The 23,050-nt window shown below is 50.0% G+C and overlaps 1 protein-coding gene across 2 annotated transcripts; it reads right to left on the bottom strand.

The window, feature by feature from the left end:
* Positions 1-6,436: 6,436 nt before the first annotated feature.
* On the bottom strand, positions 6,437-22,267 carry Cnpy3 (canopy FGF signaling regulator 3). 2 transcript variants are annotated; one of them, NM_001134710.3, is given in 6 exon segments: positions 6,437-7,565; positions 7,835-7,952; positions 8,302-8,424; positions 11,794-11,890; positions 18,267-18,390; positions 22,098-22,267. In NM_001134710.3, coding segments are annotated over 6 exon segments (831 nt in total). In that variant the 5' UTR covers positions 22,246-22,267; the 3' UTR covers positions 6,437-7,344.
* Positions 22,268-23,050: the final 783 nt, after the last annotated feature.

Genomic DNA, 23,050 nt, shown 5'->3' with positions numbered 1-23,050 from the left:
CAAGTACAGGAGTACACCTGGAGATAGGCGTGTATCTCTCTAGGTGATAGCATCGGTCTCTACCTCACCGCTTGCGCCTCCTAAGGTAGCCTGGGCCTTCCAACCCACAGGCTGTTATACACTCTGCACTCTCCGAAAGCCTGGTGTAGTAAGGTTGAGACAGGAGGATTATTTGTGCTCAAGAATTGGAGAACCCTCTGGGAAACCTTGTAAGCCTGCTTTCCATGGGGGCACCGGCAGGGGGAGAAGTTCAGGGTCAGGAGTGAAGGTCACCTAGTGTCCCAGCTCTGCCTGGCATCACTTCATAACTCTGGGGTCAATTTGGCTCATCCGCTCACTCTTTTTGCCCCACCAAGGACAAGATCCCAGCAGGGATAAAGCAGGTTCTGGAAGATGTGTGTGACCAAAGACTCAGATGCGGCAGGGGGAGGGGGGAGCCTTCCAGCCTCGCCCCCTCACTTCCAACTCCACAAAGATTAGTTACAGCAAGAGAAGCCCAGAGATGCCTCCCTCCCCTAGCCTTTCTGATGTAGGGAGAACCCCAGAGATGGAAGAACAACTACAACTGTGTGACCTTTTATTTTTATTTATTTTATTTATTGTATGTATGTGAGTCCACTGTCACTGTCTTCAGACACACCGGAAGAGGGCATCAGATCCCATTACAGATGGTTGTGAGCCACCATGTGGTTGCTGGGAATTGAACTCAGGATCTAGGCAAGAGCGATCATTGCTCTTAACCACTGAGCATCTCTCCAGCCCGATGATCTAACTTTTTTTATAATGTGTATAGTTGTTTTGACTTCATATATGCCTGTAGATGTCTGGTACCCATGGAGACCAGAACAGAGCATCAGATACTCTGAAACTGGAGTTACCAGCAGTTGTAAGCCACTGAACCTCCAGAGGAGCAAGTGGGTTTATTGTGTTTGTATTTTGTTTGTGAGACAGGGTTTCTCTGTGCAGCCTTGGCTGTCCTAGAACTCACTCTGTAGACCAGGCTGTCATGGAACTCAGAGATCTGCCTGACTCTGCCTCCCAAGTGCTAGGAATGAAGGCATGCATCACCCTAGCTGCAGATAGGGCTCTTAATGGCTGACCTATCTCTCCAGCCCACATTTTTTTAATTTTGTTAGCACAGAGCAATTGCAAATGGTTCTTTCCAGGCTCAGGCTCGGGGACTCAATGTCCCAATACACAGGTCTCTGACACTAGGCTCAGAAAGAGTCTCAAGGCTGAGTGTGATGGTGCATGCTTTAAGTCCAGTACTTGGGAGCTGGGGACAGAAAAGCTGGAGTTCAAGGTTGTTCTAGGCTACATAAAGTTCAAGGCAAATCTGCTACATCAGTCCAAAGAGCAGAGAGACTGGATTTAGGAATTTCAAGTAAATCCGATGCCATGCATTAAAACATTTGGGGGATAAACCTATCAACCCTAGACTTTCAAATCTCATCTGAACATTTTTTTTTTTTAAGATTTATTTATTTTTATGCATAGCATTCTGCCTGCATATGTGACTGCAGGCCAGAAGAGGGCACCAGATCTCATTACAGATGGTTGTGAGCCACCATGTGGTTGCTGGGAATTGAACTCATGACCTCTGGAAGAGCAGTCAGTGCTCTAACCACTGAGCCATTTCTCCAGCCCTCATCTGAACATCTTAAGTGGTATATTTTCATTTATTTATTTAGGTTTTAAAAATTGGGGAACCAGGTATAGCAAGTGATAGGTACTTTTTTGCTTTTGAGACAGGGTTTCTCTGTGTAGTCCTGGCTGGCCTTGAACTGCCAGAGATCAGCTTGCTTCTGCCTCCCGAGTGCTGGGTTTAAAGGTGAATCCACGACCCAGCTAAATGTACATCTTTAATCCCAGCACTCAGGAGGCAGAGGCAGTTGGATCCCTGTGAGTTCCTGGACAGCCTGGGCTACGTAGAAACCTTGTCTCAAAAAGCATCAACAACAACAACAACAACAACAAAATGTGTCTGTGTTCAGAAGAAAGCAGGTGAAACTCAGTTCTCTCCTATCATGTTGGTTCCAGAATTCACACTCAGGTCATCAGGCTTGGCAGCAAGCTCCTTTGCCTTTTGAACAGTCTTGCTGGCCCATTTGTTGTTTTAGACCCGTGCTTCCCAACCTTCCTAACGCTGTGATACTTTATAACACAGCTCCTCCTATCTGGTGACCCCCAACTTTAACAGTATCCGTTGCTGCTTCAAACCTGTAACTTTGCTACTGTTATGAATCATAATGTAATTATCTGATATGCAGGATTTTAATATGACCCCAAAGGGGCTGTGACCCATGGGTTGAGAGCCACTGTTTGGACAGTTTTATTATGTAGCTCTCGCCATCCTGGCACTATATACTATAGCTTTGAAAGCAAGGCTATTGGCTCCACTTCCAGGAGGCTGGGGTTATAGGTATGAGCCACTGTACCTGGCTTAAGTATCCGTGATGGACTTCTGGAACACCTATAGTCTCCACTACGGAGGAAGCTGAGGCAGGAAATCACGTGAGCTCAGGAGTTCAAGGGCCAGCCTGTGCCACAGAGTGAGAACCACCCAAACATCAAGAAAGGAGAAGGAAGGGTGATTAACCAGGGCATGGCGGGCACATTGACAGGCTGGGGCAGGGGGAATTCCACGAAATCTGAAAGTACTGTTGGCTTCATGGTAAGTCCCAGGCTAGCCCAGACTACTGATAAAAACAAAAATCATCTTGAATGAAGCAGCACCTGCCCTTCGGACTTTCCGAGAAAACAAAAGCAAGCACCTCTGTGAGGGTGGGGTCTCTCTCCACGCCCAGTAGAATGTTTTTGTGAGGGTAGACAGGTTATTTAGAGATGTTGAGGAAGAGGATGCAGCGGACCCAGTGTGTTTTTTTTTTTTTTTCTTGGTTCTTTTTTTTTTTTTTCCGGAGCTGGGGACCGAATCCAGGGTCTTGCGCTTCCTAGGCAAGCGCTCTACCACTGAGCTAAATCCCCAACCCCAGACCCAGTGTGTCTTAACCTGAGTGCTGAGCGCCATTCCACTGGGCTAAACCCCCCAGGCCAGACTTTTTAATTCTCTTTAGAAAGGGCCTGACTATGTAGGTCTGGGACTCCAGGTAACCCCACCTCAGTCTCCTTTTTTTTTTTAATTCTTTTTTTCGGAGCTGGGGACCGAACCCAGGGCCTTGCGCTTGCTAGCCAAGTGCTCTACCACTGAGCTAAGTCCCCCCCCCCCCCCCCCCCCCGCCTCAGACTCCTTAATGCTGGGATTACAGGTGAGTAAGTGTGAAGCTACATACAGGTTTTTCTTTGTTTTCAGAGGAGGGCAAGGTCTCTCTGTAGTTGGCTGAGCTTGCAGCAATCCTCCTGCCTCTCTGCCTAAATGCTGAGATGATGCACAGCAACACTCAACTAAAAGACGCATTCTTTGCAAAAAGCAGTCTGTTCTTTACCTTAAGCTAAAAGAAAATAATCACCTGGCCAGTTGATGTGCAGTGAGCAAATCTGTTTACCAATGACTTGAGGGTGAGACAAGGAACAGTGAGGCAGGGTCACACTTGTGAGGGTAAGAAAGATGTACCAGTAACTCAATGGTAGGGGAAATCGACCACTGAGCCATCTTGCTGGCCAATTTTGTCTTGAAACATGGTCTTTTTTTTTTTTTTTTTTTTTTGGAGCTGGGGACCAAACCCAGGGCCTTGCGCTTCCTAGGCAAGCGCTCTACCACTGAGCTAAATCCCCAACCCCTTGAAACATGGTCTTACTACCGTAGCCCAGGCTGGCCTGTGCTTTCTAAGGATCTCCCAGGTGTAATCCGCCATGCCAGACCCACTTTGGGGTTTTTGAGATGGAAGTCTTGTTACGTACCAATGGCTTGTCTGGGCATACAAAAGGATTGGATGGATAATCTGAAAACCAGACAGCTTAGGACAGATACACTTTCATTTTCCCTATCATCACACACACACTCAAACACACACACACACACACACACACACACACACACGCACACGCACACACATGCACACAAACGCACACACACACTCACACGCATGCACACGAGGCCACTTAACCCTCTTTGACTGTGCCTGAGGATCTGGGAAGGTCTCAGGGACTTAAAGGCTGCTGGAGAAACAGCATCTTTAGCTGTTTCCTCTAGTAGGAAACACTGGGGATGTAGCTCGGGGGTGATACCACTCACCTTGCATGGCAAGGCCCTGAGTTCGATCCGAAGCTCCCCAGTAAAGTGATGGTATCACACTGCTGCTATATGGCAGTCTCAGGGTCCAGCAAGTCACTTCTGAGGACAAGGCCTGGTCGCAGTGTGACTTCACCAGAGTTCTGCTCCTTTGTGGTGTGGAATCCACCAGGTTTCAGCTTAAGGTCCCCAAGAGTACGGCATGGCATATGCTTGTGACGCAGCTGGTTTACAAGTTCAGGGCCAGCCTTGGCTAGTAATTCTAGGACAGGCTATGCCAGAGAGACTCATCAACTAAAAATGCACACTGGCACACACGTGCCTACACTGTCAAGCACAGAACCTGCTAGGTCCTGTCTAGTTGGTTTTTTAGGACTCACCTAAATAAGGCCTTCGGGCCTTTCTCCTTTGTATCAAGGGATTTGTAAGAAAGTGAGCTTAACTCCAGTTCCAACTAATGCTTCTGGGGGTGACAAGTCACGAAAGTGTAGCAACACCTAAATTAAAAGGTTTCTATAGTTGAGAGACCAGCCTGGACAGCCAAATCCTGCCTTTGCCTATCTATACTGGACCAGGCCTGCTTGATGGGATGGGCTGGTGGAAGGGGAGGTAGCAAGGGTGCAACACCCAGGTCCTTTGGAAGGAAGGAACAGTCCCTACAAGAGCTTAGGTCAAAGTGTAGCAATCCAGTAACACTGCCCTCAGGCCTGGACCAGGCCAGGATTGGGTCACTGGGCCAACACCCCTAGGCCCTGATAGGGCTTTGCTTCATGCTACTCTTAGTATTAGTGATGCTCTGTGGACAGATTAAGATGTGCCCTCAAGTGCTGTGGGTTAATGACAGGGATGGAGATCACCACCAAACTAGGTCAAGAGGCCAAGTCCCTGACTCCTAACCCTGAGCCCAGCCCCCTCTGCACCCAATCCCTTGCCAGAACAAAGTCCAGGACAAGGATGGACAGGGGTCATCAGCCTTGGAGATGGAGATGGCCAGACCAGACCAGACCTGTGCAACCTTGAAAGCCCGTTCTGGGCCCCAACAAAGGAGGAACTTTGGTTGACTCTCCACACTTGGGTCCTATCCCAGGATACTGGGGGTTAGGGGGGCTCATCCCAGGAGCTTCAGTGCTACACCCAAGGGGTCCTATTCAGAACCAGATCAAGGAAGTATGAGTGTCTGTGGGACTAAGCTCCTGGTGGTGGCTGAGTTCCGTACAGAGTTCAGCTGCTTCTTATCCTAGTGCTGGGGGGCTGAACTCAGGGCCTCTGTGCTCTGCCCCTGCCCCACCCCCTGATCCACCAAACAATGTGCTGTCTCCCCAGTCCTTCTGTGAGGCAGCTCTAAGGTACCCAGGCTGGCCATGAACTAGCTCTGTAGCACAGGCAAGACCTGAAACTACAACCTTCCTGCCTCCACCCCCTAAATTTCTGTAACCAACTGTCTTGGTGTTTTCAAGAGTCTTAATGGTGGTGGATCGAGGCCAAGAAAGCACATCAGGTCAATGTGAACTTCTGAGTGTCAGGTACAGAAGGAGCCTTGGTGGCTGTGGACAGTGGAAAGATGATGAGCTTGGAGTCAGAGCCCCCTTACTAACAGGAGGGCTTTGGGTTCTCCTCTCAGAACCACTGTAGGTAGGTAGGTGTCTTGAAGCTTACAATAAAAGCTCTAGACGGCCAGTAAGACCAACAGTAGCTCCCAAGCTTGCCCTGAGCCTCACTCCATCCCTGTCACATCCAGGACAGAGAGGGGTGTGCGCTCCTGCCCTAGAGGGCAGGCCTCCTGCTTGCCCTGGCCTGGGAGAGCATGGCTTACCCAGGCTTGTTAGGAGACTCAGTGCTCAGCCACACTCAGTAGGAAGAGGAGGGGATCAATTCAGGAGCAAGGTCCAAGGGCAAGGGCAGAACACAGCAGGAGGGGCAGGAGCTGCTGACATCCGGCAAACACTGCACAAGGGACAGCAAGGCCCTGGGGCAGAGAGGGAGGGAGGGAGGGCAGCCAGGTGCCCAGGACTCGGTGCGCAAGAGTCTCTGGAGAGCAGAGCGGGAAGGACCTTGAGAAACACGGGCAACTGCTGTGTGAGGGTCAGCTGGGGGACAGGGTCACTCACCGTGCTCAGCCTCACCCCATGCCACCTACCTTTAACCCAGCAGCTCTCAACCCGTAGGTCACGACCCCTTTGGCAAACCTCTCTCTCCAAAAATATTTACATTATGATTCATAAGAGTAGCAAAATTACAATTAGGAAATAGCAACGAAAATAATTTTATGGTTGGGGATGGGGGTCACCACAACATGAGGAACTGTATTAAGGGGCTGCAATGTTAGAAGACTGAGAACCTCTGAGTGACTGACTCCAAACCAACCCCCCGTGCTCCCAGTACCTGCTCCTCCTAGTAACTAGCAGGTTAAGCCTCCAATGACAGTGACAGCCTTTCCAGTACCTGGGACTTGGGGGACATAGGCAGAAAAGGGACATGGGAGGGGGCACTCTGGAGGCTGAAGAGGACCCAAGAACCAAACCAAAAGGCCAAAAGGTGTTTACTCTGGTAGCCCTGGGGAGGAGGGCTGGGCAGAGAGTGTCCTCAGGAAGGGTGGGTAGACATGGGGGCTGTGGTTTTGCTTCCCGGTGGCGTCAGGTGAGGCGTCCTCTCCGCAGGTCTGGAGTGGCTGCAGCTGTGGTGTCCGGCCCCTTGTGCACACCTCCTGAGTTCATCCTCAAAGTTCTGAAACTCACGACCGACAAGACCCGACAAGGACGGGCAGAGAGGATGCTTGGTGGAGGAAGAGGCAGGTCTGGCTACGGAGGCTGCACTGAGTGCTTCCCGGGCTCTGTCCCTCCTGGGTGAGAGGCACTGCGAGCACCCTGTGGGCCTCATGCTCGTCAGCTTCAAGGTCAGGAGTCGCAGCCTGGGGATGCTGGGTGGGACCCACTCATGACGGGGGCTGTATAGAAAGAGAGCCGCCTCCTGCTCTTCCCTTTGGGCTGGGGACTCCCAGCACCCCAGATCCTTCCACTTCTTGTTGTTCAAGGGAAGAAAGAGGGCACAGCCAAGGGAGGAGACCGGAAACTGGGACAGAGCCGTCCTTGCTGGAGCCACGTCCCAAGCGCTTCAGCTCTCGTCTGGGGTCTTGATCCATGGACACTAAGCTAGGCTCACAGCTCGTCAGGGGGGCTGTGTGGAAGGGGAGACGCCTTCTGCACGCCCTCCTCGTCTGGGTTGGCGTCCTCCTCCAGGCTCCCCAGTTCCTTCCTCTGCTTGCTGCCGCCGCCACCGCCACTGGAACCCTTGACCCTGCCGCGCTTCTTCTTGGATTTCTTCCCTCCCAGGGAGGCTATGTCCCCCTTCTTGCCAGACCACCGCTCTGCCAGGCAACCTGAGGGAAGGGGCAGAAAGGCCTCAGGACCAGCTGCTTGGGAGCAGCACTGAAAGGGGGTGCTGGGGGGAGCAGTTACAGGGGTGCCTTCCACCCACCCCGTGTCATTCCCTTGTCTCACTGTGGCCATCAGGCTGTCTGCTCCTGGGCCTGGGGCCATTACCTCACCTCATCACCTCAAGCTCCCTGAGATAAAATGGCCTCTCCTTCCCCAGCCCACGCTCCCTGAGGTGATAACCACCACCCTGCCTTCCTCCGGCCCAACTCACTGGTGTCCTTGCCCTTCAGCACATGGTTGGCACACAGGAACTGAGTGAGGTCTTCCTCCTGGTGGTTCCTGTACCAGTCCTCGATCACCTCTTCAAATTCCTCCACCAGCACATCACACTGTGAAGACAGCACTAGGGACTGGTGGGGCCAAGCACCCAACTCTCTCAAGGGAGCTTGGCTACAACACCGAGATCCACCAAAGTACAAAGGTGCCAGGTATGGTGGGCACGCCTTTTACCCCAACTCGCTTGCTGTAAAGGCAGGCACACTTCTGTGAGTCTGAGGCCAGCCTGGTCTCTATACATACTGAGTTCCAGGTAAGCCAGGGCTACAGAGTGAGACCCTACCTCTAATAACACAAAGGACTGGCTCTGGGTGGTCTTCCTTGGTGGCCACCAGTCCTGCCCACCCTACCAAGGGCAGCAGGCCGAGGGAGGGAGGGAGTGAGGGAGGGAGGGGCCCTTACCTGCTTCTTGAGGTCAGCCACTTCAGCTGAGGTCTCATTCCACAGCTCGTAGGGGATGTCCATCACCACCTTGACCCCTTTGTGGACTAGGTTGTGCAGAGTCTCAAAGGTCTCCGACATACCCTGGAAGAGGTGACCAGACACGATGCAGCGCCATTTCTGCCTCCCGAGTTCTGGTGTCTGAGACCTGTGTGCATCCATCTAAAGCTGCCTGTCCTCAGCCCTGACCTCTCTCCCTCTTCAGGCTGGCTTTCCACCACCGATTACACACACCCTGACCTGTTCTCTCACCCCTGGATGCTTGAAACCATCTGCGGTTGCTCTCTGGGCTTTTGAACTTAGATTTCTTTCCCAGAATATAAGATGTCCTTGGCTCCCACCCTAGTGGCTAGATACTCCTGTCCAAATAAAATGGTGTAATTATGCAAATCAAAGACTTCAGATATTTTCCTATCACCATTCCTTATCTTGTGGGTATCAAATAAATACTTCTGGTTGTATTATGTTACAATATTTGACTTTTTTTATTTTTTATTTTTTTAAAAACTGCAGTTTGAGGCTGGGAACGGTAGCTCAGAACTTTGATCCAAGGATTCCAGAAACAGAGGCAAATGGATCTCTTGAGAGTTCAAAGCCAGCCTGTTCTAAATATTGAGTTCTAGGCCAACCAGGAGTATATAGTGAGATCCTATCTCAAAATTAAAAAAAAATAAAATAAAGATAAGGTGGGCATGGGGACACATTCCATTCTTTAATCCCTGCACCTGGGAGACAGAAGCACGTGGATCTTTGGGAGCTTGAGGCTAGCCTGGTCTACACAGTGAGTTTCAGGGCAGCCAGAGCTATGTCATAGAGAGACTCTGCCTCAAAATAAATAAACAAACAAACAGGTAAGTAAATAAATTTTAAAAACTGCTGTTTCGGGGGGGTTGGGGATTTAGCTCGGTGGTAGAGCGCTTGCCTAGGAAGCGCAAGGCCCTGCGTTCTGTCCCAAGCTCCGAAAAAAAGAACCAAAAAAAACAAAACAAAAAAAAAAAAAAAAAAACAACCCTGCTGTTTCAGCCAGGGCTACATGAAGAAACCCTGTCTCTAAAAACCAAAAAAACAAACCAAGCAAACAAAAACCCCTGGAGTTTCATAGAAAGCGTTCAGTAGAGGCTGACTTGGTTTTGGGACAGAATTCCAATGTTCTGAAATGGCTCTACACAAACTCCTGCCACACCGGATATGTACGTAGGTAAAGCAGAGGTTCTCCGTGCCCACAACCACAAAGTCAAAATAGAAACTGACTCCAAAGAGCATTGTAGAAAGGATGCTCTACAGTACAAACAGTACAAACATTTACATTGGAGATGGGGTACCCCACAGTACAAACACTTGACCAACATGTACTTCTTTGTTTGAATCTCTATGTTGTAGGTTTTATGTTTGTGGATATGCATGTGGAGACAGCAGGAACCTTGGGTGCTGGGCCTCCCCTCCCCCAACCATTTGGGACAGGGTCTCTCAATTGCTGGCTCTAGAGCTTCTGGGGAGTCTCCTGTGCCCACCCCCTGCACCCAGCTTCATGGGTGTTGGGGATCCAAATTCAGGACCTTATACGTCACCCTCTGAGCCATCTCCCTGGCCTAAGAGAGTCTGATGTCTATACTTATTCAGTGTTCCGTCCGATACACCTTTTTCTTGGATGAAAAAGGGTTGCAAGTGCCTTTTCTTTTTTTTAATCAGATTCACTAATTTTTATGTGTTTTGCCTGCCCCATGAACCACTGGTTCCCGTGAACCACTACCTGGAGCTGGGAATCAAATCTGGTTCCTCTACAAGGCAGTAAGTGCTCCTGACCATCTCTCCAGATCCCGCAAGTGTCCGTTACTCTAAGGAGCCCTCCTCTGTACCCAGGCCCCTTCAGGTTCTTCCCAGTTTGGGCCTTTCCTTGGTAAGAACACAGCTCGGCTGAGAACTTAAGGATTCTTTATGCTGTGAAAAAACTGGACAGGCTTCCTAAGTGCTCTTGTCCCCAGCAATAATCCACTACCCATGTTTCCCCTTTCCTGGAGAGAATTCACACATAGACACAGGCACACACACCATGTGCACACACACACACACACACACACACAAACATGCACACACAAACACACACACACAGACACATATACACAAACATGCACACACACACAAACATGCACACACACACAAACATGCACACACACACAAACACACAAACATTCACACATTCACACACACATACACAAACACGCACACACACACATTCACACACACAAACATGCACACACATACACACAAACATGCACACACACAAACATGCACACACACACACACACACACACACACACACGGTGGGTATAGCTTAGTATAAGAGCATCAGCGTGGCTTATGGCTCTCGTCCCCATACCACAAAAAACAAACTAGGAAAACGCAATGCCCGCCCTGCCAGACTTTTCAACAGAAGCAGAAGCAGTAATTAATGAGCCATTGGTTTTGTATCTCATGCTTCCCCCACTGTTCTGGAGACAGAATCCCACCATGGGGCCCTACCTGGCCTACAGCTTGCTATGCAGACTATGCTGGACTAAAACTCATAGCTGGAGAGACGGTTCAGTGATTAAGAGCACTGACTGCTTTTCCAGAGGTCCTGAGTGCCCCAGCACGGCTGTGCACCAGCCCCATTCTTTGCTTTACACTGTCAACATCACAGGCACCACCTAGTGGACCCAGGCCTGCAGGCTGCTTCTAACAGTTTGCTACTGTTTGTTTGTTTGTTTGTTTTCTTTTTGTTCTTTGTCTCAGGTGTAGCCCAAGCTGGTCTCAAAGTTCAAGGTCATCCTGCCTCCTAAATTCTGCGATGAACAGGTGAGTCGGGCTGCACTTGAGCAGGAGAAAATATTTTTATGGAAGCAACCATGGATCAATTAACTAAATTCACTAAGTTTTAAAGACAATTCCAAAAGTTCTGCCTGAAATGCTTAGGGGCCTGAGGGGCTGTGGTGGACATCCTTGGATAGAAGGGAATGCAGGGGGCAGGCACAGCAGACTTGGAGAGAGACAGGAGCCTACTGTAAGCGGTTCCTTCTCCAGGGAAAGCAACTGCAGACACAGGCACCTAGCAGGGGTCTGAGGAGGTGGCTCTGGGTGACAAAGACAAAGTTATAATCACTGTCCCCTTATCTGCCTGTCCCATTTGGGAGGCAGGCGCTGAGTGCAGTTAGTGCCTTCCAGCCTGTCTTCTGGTATCTCCCTCACGCTCTGAGAATCTGCTGACTCCTCGTGTTTTTGAGACCCATGAGAGCTGTCAGCTGGGAACTTTCTGTCTGGGCCTGACCTTATGCCAGTGTAGTCAGTGCTCAGTAGGGAGGGAGGAAGAGGAGGAGGGTCCGGGCATGACCTGCCAATCACACACACACCAGCAGACACACTCAGAGTCATGAGGGCCCAGTCCCAGAGGGAATGAGGCACAAGCACAAAGCCAACCTTGGCAAACCGGTTGCTGCCAGTCCTCTCCTTGTGCAGGCTGTAGTCCAGAAGCCTCTTGCATATGGTCTCAGTGACTTCAATTAACCGTAAGTCCCTGCCGAGACAGCAGCAGGAGAGGTGCTAAGTTCCCCTCCCTCCTCATGGCGCAGTGGTCCGTCCCTCCAGCCCTGCTGCCCAACATCTCACCAATGGGAAGGCAGAGCTGGAAGGGAGATAGGTCATCTGGCCTGGGGCTCTCAAATGCTGGAACACAGACCAGAGAGACAACGTTTTAACAGCTCTAAGGGAAGGGTCTGTGTGTGCGTGTATCTGTGGGATCAAACCCAGGATCTTGGTTTGTCTAGGGCAAAAGTCTATCACTGAGTCTAACCCTAAATCAATTTTTTTTTTTTTGGTTCTTTTTTTCGGAGCTGGGGACCGAACCCAGGGCCTTGCGCTTCCTAGGCAAGCGCTCTACCACTGAGCTAAATCCCCAACCCCTCAATTTATTTTTTTACTTAAGAAAATATCCATTTGTGTGTGTATGTGTGTATGTTTGTGTGCGTATACGTTTGTTTGTGTGTTTGTATGTGTGTGTGTTTGTATGTGTATGTTTGTGTGTTTGTGTGTGTATGTTTGTATGTTTATGTGTGTGTATGTTTGTTTGTGTGTATATATTTGTGTGTTTGTATGTGTGTATGTGTGTATGTGTGTGTATGTGTGTGTGTGTGTGTGTGTGTGTGTGTGTGTGTGTGTGTGTGTGTGTGTGTGTGTATGGTCATACACCTGCACATACACCTCATGTATCCAGGCCAGTAGAAGGCACTGGATCTCCTTGGCTCGGAGCAACAGGTGGCTGTGAGCTGCCTGCCATGACACTGAAGTTGGGTGCTCTAGAAGGGCTGCGAGTCCTCTGAGCTGCTGAACCTCCCTCCGGCTCCTGCTTTTTAGAAAGTCTGTGGTCCTAGGAATCAAATCCAGGACATCAGCATGACAGACAAGCCCTTGGCTACTTCCACTTTCCCTAAAAGTAAAGGGCACCAGTATTTTTTAACAGACTAACTCGCCACTCTTAGTGAAGACATCATGAGCAGGTTTTTCCCAATGCTCCCTAGGAACAACTTATTAACCACTTTTTTTCTTCTTCCAGAGACAGAGTTTCTCTGTGTAGACCAGGCTGGCCTCAAACTCTGAGATCCACTGAGTGCTGGAATTAAAAGCATGCACCACCATGCCTGTCTATTAACCACGTGTGTACAAATTCCTGTGTGTGCGTCTATGTACAGAAACGCATGTATTCGCACACATGCATGTGCAGATCAACATTAGGTGGATGTGTCCTTGATCACTTTGTGGTTTTTGAGACAGGGTTTCTCTAAAGCTGCAGCTTACCTTCTGGACCAGACTGAGGTAGGAGCAAGTCTCAGGGCTTGCTCCAGCCCAGCTCTCCCACCACTGGGATCAGAGGTGAGTACCGCTCTGCCTGGCTTTATGTAGGTGCTAAGGACCAAAATCAAAGCCTCACACTTACACAGCAAGCATTTACCAACAGCCATCCCCCAACTATTAACCACTGCTTTCTTTCAGTTGTCTGGAGACCAGGCTTGTGTAAGACTCAACACCCACCTGCTTCTGCCTCCTGAGATTAAAGGAGAGCGCATGGCACCCAGCAAGCCCCTTCTCTCAAGTCATTTGTCTGTACCTCCTGGGTCATGACCTCATCCTCTCTGTTGGGATCTAGCAGGCCTGTTTATGCTGAGGATGGCCAAGCTTCCCTGTCAGGTTGTAAGACTTCCCTGTCAGGCTGTAAGGCTTCCCTGTCAGGCTGTAAGGTTTCCCTGTCAGGCTGTAAGGCTTCCCTGTCAGGCTGTAAGGCTTCCCTGTCAGGTTGTTAAGGCTTCCCTGTCAGGCTGTAAGGCTTCCCTGTCAGGCTGTAAGGCTTCCCTGTCAGGTTGTAAGGCTTCCCTGTCAGGCTGTAAGGCTTCCCTGTCAGGCTGTAGGCTTCCCTGTCAGGCTGTAGGCTTCCCTGTCAGGCTGTAAGGCTTCCCTGTCAGGCTGTAAGGTTTCCCTGTCAGGCTGTAAGGCTTCCCTGTCAGGTTGTTAAGGCTTCCCTGTCAGGCTGTAAGGCTTCCCTGTCAGGCTGTAAGGCTTCCCTGTCAGGTTGTTAAGGCCTCCCTGTCAGGCTGTAAGGCTTCCCTGTCAGGCTGTAAGGCTTCCCTGTCAGGTTGTAAGGCTTCCCTGTCAGGCTGTAAGGCTTCCCTGTCAGGCTGTAGGCTTCCCTGTCAGGCTGTAAGGCTTCCCTGTCAGGCTGTAAGGCTTCCCTGTCAGGCTGTAAGGTTTCCCTGTCAGGCTGTAAGGCTTCCCTGTCAGGTTGTTAAGGCTTCCCTGTCAGGTTGTAAGGCTTCCCTGTAAGGCTTCCCTGTCAGGCTGTAAGGTTTCCCTGTCAGGCTGTAAGGCTTCCCTGTCAGGCTGTAAGGCTTCCCTGTCAGGCTGTAAGGCTTCCCTGTCAGGCTGTAGGCTTCCCTGTCAGGTTGTAAGGCTTCCCTGTCAGGTTGTTAAGGCTTCCCTGTCAGGTTGTTAAGCCTTCCCAGTCAGGCTGTAAGGCTTCCCTGTCAGGCTGTAAGGCTTCCCTTGTCAGGCTGTAGGCTTCCCTGTGGGGCTGTAAGGCTTCCCTGTCAGGCTGTAGGCTTCCCTGTCAGGCTGTAAGGCTTCCCTGTCAGGCTGTAGGCTTCCCTGTCAGGTTGTTAAGGCTTCCCTGTCAGGTTGTTAAGCCTTCCCAATCAGGCTGTAAGGCTTCCCTGTCAGGCTGTAAGGCTTCCCTTGTCAGGCTGTAGGCTTCCCTTGTCAGGCTGTAGGCTTCCCTGTGGGGCTGTAAGACTTCCCTGTCAGGCTGTAAGGCTTCCCTGTCATGCTGTAGGCTTCCCTGTCAGGTTGTTAAGGCTTCCCTGTCAGGCTGTAGGCTTCCCTGTCATGTTGTTAAGGCTTCCCTGTCAGGCTGTTAAGGCTTCCCTGCCAGGCTGTAGGCTTCCCTGTCAGGCTGTAGGCTTCCCTGTCAAGTTGTAAGGCTTCCCTGTCAGGCTGTAAGGCTTCCCTGTCAGGCTGTAAGGCTTCCCTGTCAGGTTGTAAGGCTTCCCTGTCAGGCTGTAAGGCTTCCCTGTCAGGCTGTAGGCTTCCCTGTCAGGCTGTAAGGCTTCCCTGTCAGGCTGTAAGGCTTCCCTGTCAGGCTGTAAGGTTTCCCTGTCAGGCTGTAAGGCTTCCCTGTCAGGTTGTTAAGGCTTCCCTGTCAGGTTGTAAGGCTTCCCTGTAAGGCTTCCCTGTCAGGCTGTAAGGTTTCCCTGTCAGGCTGTAAGGCTTCCCTGTCAGGCTGTAAGGCTTCCCTGTCAGGCTGTAAGGCTTCCCTGTCAGGCTGTAGGCTTCCCTGTCAGGTTGTAAGGCTTCCCTGTCAGGTTGTTAAGGCTTCCCTGTCAGGTTGTTAAGCCTTCCCAGTCAGGCTGTAAGGCTTCCCTGTCAGGCTGTAAGGCTTCCCTTGTCAGGCTGTAGGCTTCCCTGTGGGGCTGTAAGGCTTCCCTGTCAGGCTGTAGGCTTCCCTGTCAGGCTGTAAGGCTTCCCTGTCAGGCTGTAGGCTTCCCTGTCAGGTTGTTAAGGCTTCCCTGTCAGGTTGTTAAGCCTTCCCAATCAGGCTGTAAGGCTTCCCTGTCAGGCTGTAAGGCTTCCCTTGTCAGGCTGTAGGCTTCCCTTGTCAGGCTGTAGGCTTCCCTGTGGGGCTGTAAGACTTCCCTGTCAGGCTGTAAGGCTTCCCTGTCATGCTGTAGGCTTCCCTGTCAGGTTGTTAAGGCTTCCCTGTCAGGCTGTAGGCTTCCCTGTCATGTTGTTAAGGCTTCCCTGTCAGGCTGTTAAGGCTTCCCTGCCAGGCTGTAGGCTTCCCTGTCAGGCTGTAGGCTTCCCTGTCAAGTTGTAAGGCTTCCCTGTCAGGCTGTAAGGCTTGCCTATCTGGTGTCTGGTAAAACCAGGAAAAAGAAAGAAAGAAAGAAACTCTTGCCACGTAATAATTAGTGGTTTGCAATACTAAACCTCCACCGGCATTCTCAGAGGCCAACCATAATCTAGATAATTCCTCAGACATGCCCAAAGGCCCTTCCCCAGGGGATTCCTGACAAATTGGTAATTAACGCTGACACACGCCCAAGTAGGACATGGACGTAAACTTGTCAGGGTCCTGCCTCTACCTCCACTGGGAGAGCAGGTCTGCGGGCATACGACCTTTCATACACTGCATTTCTGTTCTTCGACTCTGTGCTCTAGGAGATCCAAAACTTATCGGGCAGACCCAGGAGGCCCCAAACCTCCGGGAACCTCCCTGCCTCTGCCTTGTCCCAAGAGGGGCTAGGGATAGGCTCACTGTGACTAGACATGCATCGTTCTGATGGCAAAACGGGCCTTTTGGGTTTTCTTTCTTTCTTTCTTTCTTTTTTTAGTTAAAAAATGTTTTTAATTGAGGTGTTGTGGGTGTCTGTGCTTATGTCCCATGTATAGATGTGCCCAAGGCGTCCAGAAAAGGGCATCGGATCCCCCGGAGCTAGAGTTACAGGTGGCTGTGAGTCAACTGACATGGACTCTGGGAACTGAACTTCAGTCTACTGGAGGAACAGCAAGTATCCTCAAGGCAGCGGTTCTTGGGTCTCAACCCTCTCACAGGGGTCCCATATCAGATATCCTGCATATCAGATATTTACGTCATGATTCATAACAGTAACAAAACTACAGTTATGAAGTAGCAACAAAAATAATGTTATGGCTGGGGTCCTCACACCGAGAGAAACTGTGCTAAAGGTCGTAGCATGAGGAGCTCAAGACCCGACGCCTGATGTTATTATTTATTTCCCAAGACAGAGCTTTGGGGTTGGAGGGATGGCTCAGTGGTTAAGAGCACTGACTGCTCTTCCAGAGGTCCTGAGTTCAAATCCCAGCACCCACATGGTGGCTCACAACCATCTATAATGGGATCTGATGCCCTCTTCTGGTGCTGTCTGAAGACAGCTACAGTGTACTCACATACATTTAAAAAAAAAAAAAAAAGACAGGGCTTCTTTGTAGCTTTGGCTGTCCTAGAGCTAGAGTAGGCTAGCTTTGAACTCGCAGAGATCTGCTTGCCTGTCTCTGAGTGCTGGAATTAAAGATGTGCTCTACTACTGCCCAGCTAAGAACCACTGTCTTAAGGCTGAGTTCTCTCCAGAACACTCGTGTTGTTTTTTTTTTTGTTGTTTTTGTTTTTCGGAGCTGGGGCCCAAACCCAGGGCCTTGTGCTTGCTAGGCAACTGCTCTACCACTGAGCTAAATCCCCAGCCCCTATGTTGCTTCTTTTTAAATTGTGTCTTCCTGTGTGTCTGTGGGAGTGTAAGGTTTGCTGCCAAGCATCCTGACCTGCTGATCCACCTTGCTGGCCCTTGCACTGTTTCAACTGTTTTAACGTTTTATGTGTGTGGGTATTCTGCGTGTCTGTGTACCACGTGCACGCAGTGCCTGAGCAGGCCCGAAGAGGATGTTGGATCCCCTGGGCCTGGAGTTAGATGGTTGTGTGGTGCTGGGAATTGAACCAGGACTCCTCAATGAGCAAAAATGCTTTAAAGTGCTAACCCATCTCTCTAGCCCACCCCATGTCATTTTTAAAGGATGATCGTAACTGACACAGGTGTTTCTGTTTTTTTAAGTTTGTATCAGGACAAAATAAAAATCTGGTAATCCAGCTGACACACACCTTTAACCCCAGTACTTGGGGAGCAGAGGCAGGTGCATGTCTGAGTTCCAGGTCAGTCAGTCTACACAATGAGTTGCAGGACAGCCAGGCCTACACAGAAGACCCTGTCTCAATTAAGAATGTAAAAAACAAAACTCTGGTAATCCCATGTCAGCATGTTGTTTTTTTTTTTTTTTTTCAGAGCTGGGGACCGAACCCAGGGCCTTGTGCTTGCTAGGCAAGTGCTCTACCACTGAGCTAAATCCCCAACCCCCAGCAAGTTTTTTAAAGGTCTATTTATTTATGTATATAAGCACACTGTCCCTGACACACCAGAAGAGGGCATCAGATTCCATTACAGATGGTTGTGAGCCCCCATGTGGTTGCTGGGAATTGAACTCAGGACCTCCGGAAGAGCAGTCAGTGCTCTTAACCACTAAGCCATCTCTCCAGCCCTCCATATTAGCAATTTTTAAATAAATCACACTGGATTGTGAGAGCCAAGTGGCTAGGATTCCTCAGGTCTCCCGTCGGTCTCGTTTTTCTACATGAGACATCTAAGGCACAGAGAAAGGATTTATAAAGGTCACCTAACTGTTGGTGGCAGAACCAGTGGACAAACAGAGTGTTATTGTGACCAAAGACTATGTGGTGGGCTTGCCTGGACGGAAGAAAATAGGACCCATGCCCTCCTTCCCCAATCCCTCCCCAACAAAAACAAACAGCAGGCCAGGCCACTAAGTCACCATTCACTTACGACTTGGTGTACTTGACTCCAGAGGCCTTCCGGTCCAGAATGCCGTAGCCTGTGTCAATCACTTCCTTGGTCTTCCCTGTTTCCTCAAAAGCTGACTTCAGCTCCACGGCAACATACTTGCACACTGTTGAAGGAAGGCACAGGCCACTGAGTGCACAGCTATTTCCCGGAAGCCGGCCGGCAGCCAAACAAACCAGATGGGTGTCCCTTCCTAGCCTGGGTCAAACCGATATTCTGTCTGCAAATTAGTTACAGGGTACACTATCCTATATCCATTTACAGCCTATACTTCTGAACTCCCATCACTTCACTTAATCAGAAAAAGGAAAAAAAAAAAAAAGGCTATTGAGGAAGGTGAGGCAAGGGGACTATATAAATTCAAGGCCAGTTTGGGCAGGCAACGGGGAGAAATGTCAAAACATAGCCAGGTGTGGTGGCACACATGTCGTCTCTGCACTCTGTAAACAGAGGCAGGTGTGTCTGTGACTTCAAGACTGGTGTCTGTACATAACAAAACCCAGGATGTCACAGCTACACGGTGAGACTTTGTCTCCAAAAAATTAATCCTAAAGAATTACTGGGTAAAAGGGCTCAGCAGCTAGGAGCACTTGCTCTTGCAGAAGGGCCTGGCTTCCGTTCCCAGCACCACACAGCTCACAGTCATCAGTTAACTCTAGCTCTAGGGGCACCAATGCCTTTTCTGGCCTCTTCAAACACCACAATGAATAAGGTGCACACACACACACACACACACACACGAGCACACGCGTGTGCGCACACACCCCTGTAGATACATGCACACACTCTGAGGAAAATCTTTATTCTACAGTATTGAAGATGAGGACTGGAGAGAGAGGGCGCAGCAGGAAACAGGGGTAACTCCTAAACCTAGTGACCAGAGCTCTGTTCCCAGGACCCACAGGGTGGGAGAAGAGAGGAGACTCACGGAAGTAGCCCTCTGACCTCCACAGGCACAGTGTGGTACATGCCCCTGTCCACCCTTCCAGCTGCCCAAAAATAAGTAAGTAAATGTAAACAAAACTTTAAAATAAAAATAATAAAATACCCATGCACATTCAGCTAACAGAACAGAATGAAGAATGTTATCCTTCAAATCACAATGAACAACCACTAATGATTTGCCCTGCAGTAGCTAATATTTAATAATCGATCTCCACAATTATTACATATGATAAACAATTACATATCACAATGTGCTTCCTGTGAACACAAACTTCTGTCTGTGTAACTATAAAACAATACGGTACTCGGGAAATTAATGGGAAATGTCCAATAGTTCATATTACATTTCTCTACTTGTCCCTGAGATGTGTTTTATGGCTGTCCTCTTTCTTGATTTCGTGTGTTTCCTACCAATTCTCTCTGGCTACCAAGTTCATTTGCTCCAGAGAGGCCTACTGTTTATGTCCAAGTATTCTCTCACTTCTTCCTACCCTCCTGGAGCAGTTATTAAGCAACAGCCCCGTGCTGGGCACCAGGCACAGGGAGACGGTGAATAAGCCTCACCTGTCCAGATGCTCAGAGTAAGAGAAAGAAGTGTCAGCAATGAACAAGGAGGCTATCACCCTCAGGGTGTGATACGCCAGCCCAAGGCTCTGGGAAAAGTGTAAAGTCCTCTGGAGGCTTCTCCGACCCAGTCCCCTGGCACTAAATTAAATCTCCTCCCCAGGAAAATTCTGAACTACTCACACATGCTCCTGCCTTCACTGGGGTTCTCGGGGAGCCATTATCCCTGTAAGATCCAGTTTAGACATAAACCAGACTTGTGGGAGATTCATGGCATAGACCCCAGACCCCAGTGGAGTGCCACCCACTTTCTCTGGGCAGGTTCTCCTTCCTCTGTGCTGAGGCCTGTTCCACTCAGGCTACTAAGCCTGAAGGCAGGCTCCGTGAGCCAGAGACCAGTCAGCAGTTCATAATAAAGATGCACACTAATAAAAGCGGCGTGAGAGGTGCCTAAGGGTCAAAGTTTGCCAAATTACTCCATGACTGAAAATAATCTCTACTGATTATAAAATGAGTTTAGGCTTGGATGGTCTGTAAGATCCTTGCCAGCTATGATTCTGCGTCTGTGGATGTCTCCTAAGGAAAAGCTTCTTGGGCTGTGAATAAGAAAAGGAGAAAGATGGGGCTGGGGAGATACCTCAGCTTTAAGAGCCCGGCTGTTTTCCCTGAGGTCCCAAGTCCCGGCACCCACTTGGTGGCTCGAAACCCTCTGTAATGGGGTCCGATGCCCTCTTCAATCATGCAGGCATACATTCAAATAGAACACTGAATACATAAAATACATACATAAATAAAAACCTTTAAAACACTTTGGAAGGAAGGAAGGAAGGAAGGAGGAAGGAAGGAAGGCAGGCAGGCAGGCAGGCAGGCAGGCAGGCAGGCAGGCAGGCAGGCAGGCAGTGGTAGGGCATACCTTTATAGTGAGGCAGAGGCAGGTAGAGCTATGAATTCCAGGCCAGCCTGGTCTACAAATCCAAGTTCTAGGATAGCTAGGGCTACACAGAGAAACTCTGTCTTGAAAAAAGAAACAAAGAAAGCAAAACCCCCAGGGCTAGAGGAAGAGAGTAAGGGAAGCATCCTGGAAAAGGAGAGACCTTTTTTTTTTTTTTTTTTTTTTGGGTTCTTTTTTTTGGAGCTGGGGACCGAACCCAGGGCCTTGCGCTTCCTAGGCAAGCGCTCTACCACTGAGCTAAATCCCCAACCCCAAGGAGAGACCTTTTATCAGGTATCTTCCAGTGAATTTACATTGACTCTAGAGAGTCTCACCTAAAAACCAAAAGTCCTATGTAGTTAAAGAGTGTGTGTGTTGGGATCACAGTGCACAGACACTGCAGCATTTTTATGTCTGTCTTGGGGATCTGAACTCAGATCCTCTGGCTTATGTACGGGACAATCACTCCTATCCACTGAGCCGTGTTCCCTGCCCCCATTCTCACACTTAACAGCTCAGATGGGAGGATTATGAGTCTCAAACCAGCAGGTCCACTTCCCAGTGCTTAGGGAGCATCTGGCCTGTGTGGATCTGCCTTGGTGCATGCTTTGAATGAACATAAAATGGATTTCCAGAATACCTGGGGGCAGGGGGCTTTGAGGATGAAGAAAGAAGGGTGACAGCTGCAATGGTCTGAGAGAAAACTGAAAAGTGAAGGGCAGGACAAAAGGGAAGTCTCAGTTCCTTGTCCTCTCAGTTTTTAAAATCTACCTCCTTCACCTGTCTCCTCCGGGCTCTATGTTTCGCAAAGTGACCTCTTGATACTCTGAGTGAGTCTCCTCTCTCCACATACAATCCCAGACCCTCCATATATAATCATATGTGATCTAAAAGCCCTCATCCTCCCCCCTTTTTTTATTACTCTGCCAATAAATATTTGCAACCCAGACTCTTCTCAAGAAGCAAAAAAAACCACACACAAATTAGGTTGTAGTGAAAGCACAATGGGAAAAATTTCAGGTTCCTTTTCTACGTCATATGGACCTTTTCGGTTCCTCAAAGTCGCCCTTTAGCTTCTAGGCCAGCAGGGCCTCCTCATCTACCTCTGTCTCGGTTCCTTTTTCTGGCCAACTCTTAATTTCGAGGCGGGCTTCCTATATGAAGCCTTCCCTCCACCCCCACCTCTAGGCTTGAAGTGCAGCTACCCCCGACCAGCCCCAAAGCACGGACTTCTAGGCTATCCCAGAGTCCCAGCACCAAGCAGTGCGGAGCCCACAGCAGGGCCAGGGAGACCCCAGCCCAGGACCCTTCCCACAGGCCCCGCCCCCTCCCGCCCCTCGGGCTGGCTACGCCCCGCGGCCCCGCCCCCTCACCTTCGCATTTGCTGGGCAATCGCACCCAGTCGGTCTCCTCGGCCCCGGCGGAGCTCGGGCCCAGCTTCGGGGCAGGGAGGAGCAGCAGCGGCAGCAGCAGCAAGAGAAGCAGGAGGCAGCGGGGCGCGAGCTCAGACATGGACTCCATGGCCCAGTCGGACCCGGAGCGGAGCGGACCCAGCGGCGCTTCCTCCGGCAGCGCGCGCGGAGCAGCTTCCCCCGGCCGCTTCCGGGTCTGCACACGTGCCTCGGTGTAACCACGGCAACGGCGAGCCCCGTCCCGCCCCCTCGCCCCGTTGCCTCTAGCGGCTTTCGAAACGGACCAAGGCCCGCAGGCGACGCATCCAATGGGTTCGCTCGGCGTCTGCTTTCTAGCCAATGGGAAAAAAAATCTTTTTTTCCATCTCGGCCAATCAGAGAGCGGATGGTGGATTTGGCGCCCTATAGCGATCTCACGGCCATCTAACGGAGGTTCTGGGAGAGGTTAAAACGTCAGGTCCTAGGGAGTAGAACCTCCATCGTACCGTGGATGAACTAGCCATGGGCGCTCTAAGCCCTGGATAACGGATTATCTTTCATGGTTTTGTTTCTTGTTTTCTGTCTTTTGTTCTTTGAGACAGGGTTTCTTTGTGTATCCCTGGCTGTCCTGGTATTCAGTGCGTGAATTCAGATCTAGCTGCTTCTAGGTCTGCCTCCACACTGGGCCTCATTTTTTTCCTTTAAGGTGTAAAGAAAAAGGTTTTATTTATTATTTTGTGTTGGAGAACGACTGGAATCAGTTGCTTCCTTCAACCATATTGGTTCTGGACTTCAAACTTGGGTCCTTAAGGCCTAACGGTGGCCTCTTTTAATCACTAAGCCAACTAACTCAACCGTATCCATGGCTTTCTTCATAAAGTTGCAAACCCTCACTAGATACCGTCTTTAAAATTTTATAATTGCAGCCACTCACT

This window comes from Rattus norvegicus, chromosome 9, assembly GCF_021556685.1.
Source record: "Rattus norvegicus strain SHRSP/BbbUtx chromosome 9, alternate assembly SHRSP_T2T, whole genome shotgun sequence".
NCBI classification, from domain to species: Eukaryota; Metazoa; Chordata; class Mammalia; order Rodentia; family Muridae; genus Rattus; species Rattus norvegicus.
The sequence above is the reverse complement of the archived record's forward strand: the minus strand, read 5'-3'. Positions and strand labels throughout refer to the sequence as shown.

Bases quoted from the DNA above. Each gene is read 5' to 3' on its own strand.
- Cnpy3 (XM_087567686.1), bottom strand. From the start codon at position 8,421: ATGTCGGAGACCTTTGAGACTCTGCACAACCTAGTCCACAAAGGGGTC. The intron at 7,953-8,301 runs GTAAGGGCCCCT...CTGTCTTCACAG, and splicing joins TGGCTGACCTCAAGAAGCAG to TGTGATGTGCTGGTGGAGGA. The intron at 7,566-7,834 runs GTGAGTTGGGCC...CCCTTCCCTCAG, and splicing joins GCTGAAGGGCAAGGACACCA to GTTGCCTGGCAGAGCGGTGG.